The following is a 7500-nucleotide window of genomic DNA, read 5'->3' as shown; positions in this document are numbered from 1 at the left end:
CTGAGGACAGACAACAGGTTACTAACACACACAGTTAGGTGTCCTACCAGACAGACAGGTTAGACAGACAGACAGACACACAGTTAGGTGTTACCTGACAGACAGGTTAGACAGACAGACATGTTCTCCAGGTGTCCTTAGACAGACAGACAGGTTAGAGACAGACAGACATTACTTCTCCAGACGACAGACAGACAGGTTAGACAGACAGACAGACAGACAGACAGGTTAGACAGACAGACAGGTTAGACAGACAGACAGGTAGGTTAGACAGACAGACAGGTTAGACAGACAGGTTAGACAGACAGACAGACAGGTTAGACAGACAGACAGACAGACATGTTAGACAGACAGACAGACAGGTTAGACAGACAAACAGACAGGTTAGACAGACAGACAGACAGATTACTGACAGGTTACCTATCAGACAGACAGGTTAGACAGACAGGTTAGACAGACAGACAGGTTAGACAGACAGACAGACAGGTTAGACAGACAGGTTAGACAGACAGGTTAGACAGACAGACAGACAGGTTAGACAGACAGACAGGTTAGACAGACAGGTTAGACAGACAGACAGGTTAGACAGACAGGTTAGACAGACAGACAGGTTAGACAGACAGACAGACAGGTTCTCCTCTCCAGACAGACTGTTAGACAGACAGACAGACCAGGTTAGACAGACAGGTTAGACAGTCCACAGACCTGTGTTCAAAGCAGAGCTCCTGTTCAGCCACAGCCAGAGCAGCAGTCACCTGATGGAGGATACCTCTTAGCCACCATCACCTCACCAGCTGGAGAGGTCTCCTCAGAGAGGGGAGAGGAGAGGAGAGAGGAGAGGAGGAGAGAGTCCATTAGAGAGAGAGAGGAGGATGGGAGGAGAGAGGGAGGGGGAGAGAGGAGAGGGAGAGAGAGGGGGATTACTGGAGGAGGAGTCCAGAGAGAGAGAGAGGAGGATGGGAGGAGAGAGGGAGGGGGGGAGAGGAGAGGGAGAGAGAGGGGAGGGAGAGGAGGAGGAGAGATGGAGGAGGGGAGGGGAGAGGGAGGGGAGAGAGGGGAGGAGAGAGGAGGAGAGGAGGGGGAGGAGAGAGAGAGAGGGGAGGGAGAGGAGGAGGAGAGATGGAGGAGGGGAGAGGAGGAGAGATGGAGGGGAGAGGGAGGAGAGAGGAGGAGGAGAGAGGAGAGAGGAGGGGGAGGAGAGGGAGGGAGAAGAGAAAGGAGAGAGTGGACAGGACAGGGAGAGGAGATGAGGAGGGTCCAGAGGGGGGGTCTCCTCAGAAGAGGAAGGGAGGGGAGTTTCGGTATGTTCATAAACATATCACAAGACCAAACTCCCAATCAGATATACTGTAGAGAACCAAACACCCAATCAGATATACTGTAGAGAACCAAACACCCAATCAGATATACTGTAGAGAACCAAACACCCAATCAGATATACTGTAGAGAACCAAACACCCAATCAGATATACTGTAGAGAACCAAACACCCAATCAGATATACTGTAGAGAACCAAACACCCAATCAGATATACTGTAGAGAACCAAACAGAACCAGGTGTCCTCACCTGTCCATTACTGTTCTCCAGGTGTCCTCACCTGTTCTCCAGGTCTCCTCACCTGTCCATTACTGTTCTCCTCACCTGTCCATTACTGTTCTCCAGGTGTCCTCACCTGTCCATTACTGTTCTCCAGGTCTCCTCACCTGTCCATTACTGTTCTCCAGGTGTCCTCACCTGTCCATTACTGTTCTCCAGGTCTCCTCACCTGTCCATTACTGTTCTCCTCACCTGTCCATTACTGTTCTCCAGGTGTCCTCACCTGTCCATTACTGTTCTCCAGGTGCCCTCACCTGTCCATTACTGTTCTCCAAGTCTCCTCACCTGTCCATTACTGTTCTCCAGGTCTCCTCACCTGTCCATTACTGTTCTCCAGGTCTCCTCACCTGTCCTTTACTGTTCTCCAGGTCTCCTCACCTGTCCATTACTGTTCTCCAGGTCTCCCCACCTGTCCATTACTGTTCTCCTCACCTGTCCGTTACTGTTCTCCAGGTGTCCTCACCTGTTCTCCAGGTCTCCTCACCTGTCCATTACTGTTCTACTCACATGTCCATTACTGTTCTCCAGGTCTCCCCACCTGTCCATTACTGTTCTCCAGGTGTCCTCACCTGTCCATTACTGTTCTACTCACATGTCCATTACTGTTCTCCAAGTCTCCTCACCTGTCCATTACTGTTCTCCAGGTCTCCTCACCTGTCCATTACTGTTCTCCAGATCTCCTCACCTGTCCATTACTGTTCTCCAAGTCTCCTCACCTGTCCATTACTGTTCTCCAAGTCTCCTCACCTGTCCATTACTGTTCTCCAGGTCTCCTCACCTGTCCATTACTGTTCTCCAGGTGTCCTCACCTGTCCATGACTGTTCTCCAGGTCTCCTCACCTGTCCATTACTGTTCTCCAGGTCTCCTCACCTGTCCATTACTGTTCTCCAGGTCTCCTCACCTGTCCATTACTGTTCTCCAGGTCTCCTCACCTGTCCATTACTGTTCTCCAGGTCTCCTCACCTGTCCATTACTGTTCTCCAGGTGTCCTCACCTGTCCATTACTGTTCTCCTCACATGTCCATTACTGTTCTCCAAGTCTCCTCACCTGTCCATTACTGTTCTCCAGGTCTCCTCACCTGTCCATTACTGTTCTCCAGGTCTCCCCACCTGTCCATTACTGTTCTCCTCACCTGTCCATTACTGTTCTCCAGGTCTCCTCACCTGTCCATTACTGTTCTCCAGGTCTCCCCACCTGTCCATTACTGTTCTCCTCACCTGTCCATTACTGTTCTCCAGGTGTCCTCACCTGTCCATTACTGTTCTCCAGGTCTCCTCACCTGTCCATTACTGTTCTCCAGGTCTCCTCACCTGTCCATTACTGTTCTCCAGGTCTCCTCACCTGTCCATTACTGTTCTCCAAGTCTCCTCACCTGTCCATTACTGTTCTCCAGGTCTCCTCACCTGTCCATGACTGTTCTCCAGGTGTCCTCACCTGTCCATGACTGTTCTCCAGGTCTCCTCACCTGTCCATTACTGTTCTCCAGGTCTCCTCACCTGTCCATTACTGTTCTCCAGGTCTCCTCACCTGTCCATTACTGTTCTCCAGGTCTCCTCACCTGTCCATTACTGTTCTCCAAGTCTCCTCACCTGTCCATTACTGTTCTCCAGGTGTCCTCACCTGTCCATGACTGTTCTCCAGGTCTCCTCACCTGTCCATTACTGTTCTCCAGGTCTCCTCACCTGTCCATTACTGTTCTCCAGGTGTCCTCACCTGTCCATTACTGTTCTCCTCACATGTCCATTACTGTTCTCCAAGTCTCCTCACCTGTCCATTACTGTTCTCAAAGTCTCCTCACCTGTTCATTACTGTTCTCCAGGTGTCCTCACCTGTCCATTACTGTTCTCCAGGTGTCCTCACCTGTCCATTACTGTTCTGAAAGTCTCCTCACCTGTCCATTACTGTTCTCCAGGTCTCCTCACCTGTCCATTACTGTTCTCCAGGTCTCCTCACCTGTCCATTACTGTTCTCCAGGTCTCCTCACCTGTCCATTACTGTTCTCCAAGTCTCCTCACCTGTCCATTACTGTTCTCCAGGTCTCTGCCTCCAAACTCAAACTCCAGGATCAGAAACAGCTGCTCGTCATTGAAGAAATCTGAGAGAATTAAACAGACGGAGGCTAAAATTAGTCAATGAGGTTTATTCAGGAGAACGCTGGTCTGTTGTACAAAACCATTCATTTTTCTCCATACCTGGCTCCTTACTCCTTACATTCACACACAAACAGTAGGTATCCTACGCACACACTGTCCTGCTACCCAGCCCACAAAGATTAGGGAGTCTGTGAGAATCTCTCCTCCCTCAAGACAGGGAGACCCTGGGACGTACTCTCAGTGGCCCCCAGCCAAGGTTCGGTCACCTGAATCAGACTGTTTTAAGATACTATAATACAGATATATAGTTATACACTCTGACCAAAAACTACACTCACAGATGTATAATTCTACTGACTAAAACCACACACACATCATTAGAATAATCTCATGATTCTAATCACTTTCATCAGGATTCTAATCACTTTCATCAGGATTCTAATCACTTTCATCAGGATTCTAATCACTTTCATCATGATTCTAATCACTTTCATCATGATTCTAATCACTTTCATCAGGATTCTAATCACTTTCATCAGGATTCTAATCACTTTCATCAGGATTCTCATCACTTTCATCAGGATTCTAATCACTTTCATCAGGATTCTAATCAATTTCATCAGGATTCTAATCACTTTCATCATGATTCTAATCACTTTCATGATTCTAATCACTTTCATCAGGATTCTAATCACTTTCATCATGATTCTAATCACTTTCATCATGATTCTAATCACTTTCATCAGGATTCTAATCACTTTCATCAGGATTCTAATCACTTTCATCATGATTCTAATCACTTTCATCAGGATTCTAATCACTTTCATCAGGATTCTAATCAATTTCATCAGGATTCTAATTCTAATCAATTTCATCAGGATTCTAATCACTTTCATCAGGATTCTAATCACTTTCATCAGGATTCTAATCACTTTCATCATGATTCTAATCACTTTCATGATTCTAATCACTTTCATCATGATTCTAATCACTTTCATCAGGATTCTAATCACTTTCATCATGATTCTAATCACTTTCATCATGATTCTCATCACTTTCATCAGGATTCTAATCACTTTCATCAGGATTCTAATCACTTTCATCATGATTCTAATCACTTTCATCAGGATTCTAATCAATTTCATCATGATTCTAATCAATTTCATCGTGATTCTAATCACTTTCATCAGGATTCTAATCACTTTCATCATGATTCTAATCAATTTCATCATGATTTTAATCAATTTCATCGTGATTCTAATCACTTTCATCAGGATTCTCATCACTTTCATCAGGATTCTAATCACTTTCATCAGGATTCTAATCACTTTCATCAGGATTCTAATCACTTTCATCAGGATTCTAATCACTTTCATCAGGATTCTCATCACTTTCATGATTCTAATCACTTTCATCAGGATTCTAATCACTTTCATCAGGATTCTCATCACTTTCATCAGGATTCTAATCACTTTCATCAGGATTCTAATCACTTTCATCAGGATTCTAATCACTTTCATCAGGATTCTAATCACTTTCATCAGGATTCTCATCACTTTCATCAGGATTCTAATCACTTTCATCATGATTCTAATCACTTTCATCATGATTCTAATCACTTTCATGATTCTAATCACTTTCATCAGGATTCTAATCACTTTCATCAGGATTCTAATCACTTTCATCATGATTCTAATCAATTTCATCACGATTCTAATCAATTTCATCAGGATTCTAATCACTTTCATGATTCTAATCACTTTCATCATGATTCTAATCAATTTCATCACGATTCTAATCAATTTCATACAATCATATGGTTTCAGGGTGGAATACTTTCTCATGATTCATAATCACATTTCATCAGGATTAACACTTTTGTCACCCTGGATTTAATGTCACTTTCTCAGGGGTCATCATGATTCTCACCCTGGGGTATTTTCATCACCCTGGGGTATTCTAATCAATTTCATCAGTGACGTCAATCCTTTATTGTGAGGTCACCCTTTGTGATCACCCTGGGGTATTGTTCTCAGGTTCTAATCACTTTCATTGCATCGATTCTAATCACTTTCATCATGATTCTAATCACTTTCATCATGATTCTAATCACTTTCATCCCTGATTCTAATCGACTGTTCAATCGCCTCACCTGTCCATTACTGGGGTATTTCATCATGATTCTAATCACTTTCTCAGGGGTATTGGTGTCGACTTTCATCATGTATTCTAATCACTTTCACCCTGGGGGTATTCTAATCGACGTTCACCCTGGGGTATTGCGACGTTCATCATGGGGTATTCTAACTCTGGGGTATTTCATCACTCTGGGGTATTCTAATGTCACCCTTTCATGTCACCCTGGGGATTGTCATCTGGGTATTGTCATGTCACCCTGGGGTTTGTGATGTCACCCTGGGGTTCATCATGATGTCACCCTGGGGTATTGTGATGTCACCCTGGGGTATTGTTTGTAGATTAACCCAAAGTAAAGTAATAAATGAAAAGGGGTAGGGTCTCTAATCAAAGCTTTCAGCTCCCCTGCCTAAGGGGATCGGATAGAGCTAAGCTCCCAGACTGAAGGGGGGATCAGATGATTCTCAGCTCCCAGACTGAAGGGGATCAGATAGAACTAGCCAGCTCCCAGACTGAAGGGGATCAGATAGAGCTAGCCAGCTCCCAGACTGAAGGGGATCAGATAGAACTAGCCAGCTCCCAGACCGAAGGATGGATTCTAATCAGCTCCCAGACCGATCAGGGGATTCTCAGGATTCTATCACTTTCATCAGCTCCCAGACCAATTTCATCAGATGAGCTAATCAGCTTCCAGCCCAAGGATTCGGATAAGCAGCCAGCTCATCTGAAGGGGATTCTAACACTTTCAGACCGAAGGAGTTCTAAGCACTATTTCATCAGATTCTAATCAATTTCATCAGAGATTCTAATCAGCTCCCAGACCGAAGGGGATCGGATAGAGCTAGCCAGCTCCCAGACCGAAGGGGATTGGATAGAGCTAGCCAGCTCCCAGACCGAAGGGGATCAGATAGAGCTAGCCAGCTCCCAGACTGAAGGGGGTAAGATAGAGCTAGCCAGCTCCCAGACTGAAGGGGGTCAAGATAGAGCTAGCCAGCTCCCAGACTGAAGGGGATCGGATAGAGCTAGCCAGCTCCCAATCTGAAGGGGATCAGATAGAGCTAGCCAGCTCCCAGCCCGAAGGGGATCAGATAGAGCTAGCCAGCTCCCAGCCCGAAGGGGATCAGATAGAGCTAGCCAGCTCCCAGACTGAAGGGGGTCAGATAGAGCTAGCCAGCTCCCAGCCTGTATAGATATATATAATATATCTGAATACAATATATCTGAATACAATATGAATCTTGATCTGATGAAGACTCCGTTGACCATTTAGCCAATTTATTGAAACTAGCAAATGTTAGAAACTGTAAACATGTATCATTTATAAAACAGTTTGTTTGGGTTTTAGTCATTTTAAAATTACATTGAGAAAATAAATAGACGAAAAGAAAACTCTACTTTTACTGAAACTACCCGTTGGCCGGATGTTGGACATCCCCTGGGTTAAGAGGGAGACAGACAGGTGTACAGGTGTCTCTCTCTCACCTGGCTAGATGTTGGACACCCCCTGGGTTAAGAGGGAGACAGACAGGTGTACAGGTGTCTCTCTCTCTCACCTGGCTGGATGTTGGACACCCCCTGGGTTAAGAGAGAGACAGACAGGTGTACAGGGTTCTCTCTCTCACCTGGCTGGATGTTTGACACCCCCTGGGTTAAGAGAGAGAGAGACAGACAG

At 45.5% G+C, this 7500-nt stretch overlaps 1 protein-coding gene and 1 long non-coding RNA gene across 4 annotated transcripts in view; both read right to left on the bottom strand.

The window, feature by feature from the left end:
- The window catches only part of LOC135570930 (uncharacterized), a 1405-nt gene extending 636 nt beyond the window's left edge, over window positions 1-769 (bottom strand). The window contains exon 1 of the long non-coding RNA XR_010463608.1: window positions 706-769. This is a non-coding gene — a long non-coding RNA (uncharacterized LOC135570930). The remainder of the gene's footprint in view (window positions 1-705) is intronic.
- A 518-nt stretch (window positions 770-1287) lies between these two features.
- The window catches only part of LOC135570925 (serine/threonine-protein kinase haspin-like), a 7406-nt gene continuing 1193 nt past the window's right edge, over window positions 1288-7500 (bottom strand). Inside the window, exons 3-4 of one of the 3 annotated variants that reach the window (XR_010463607.1) lie at window positions 3398-3694; window positions 1288-3312 (exon numbers count right to left, since the gene is read on the bottom strand). Coding sequence is in view for 1 of the 3 variants with exons in the window: in XM_065016742.1 (XP_064872814.1) it covers window positions 3591-3694 (104 nt within the window). In the remaining 2 variants the exon portion in view is untranslated. Of the gene's footprint in view, window positions 3695-7500 lie in introns of all 3 variants that reach the window. The other 2 variants (XR_010463606.1, XM_065016742.1) reach the window with 2 other exon arrangements.

This window comes from Oncorhynchus nerka, unplaced genomic scaffold (assembly GCF_034236695.1).
Source record: "Oncorhynchus nerka isolate Pitt River unplaced genomic scaffold, Oner_Uvic_2.0 unplaced_scaffold_896, whole genome shotgun sequence".
In the NCBI taxonomy this organism is placed as follows: domain Eukaryota; kingdom Metazoa; phylum Chordata; class Actinopteri; order Salmoniformes; family Salmonidae; genus Oncorhynchus; species Oncorhynchus nerka.
Note: the sequence above shows the minus strand (reverse complement) of the source record. Positions and strands in the feature narration are given on the sequence as shown.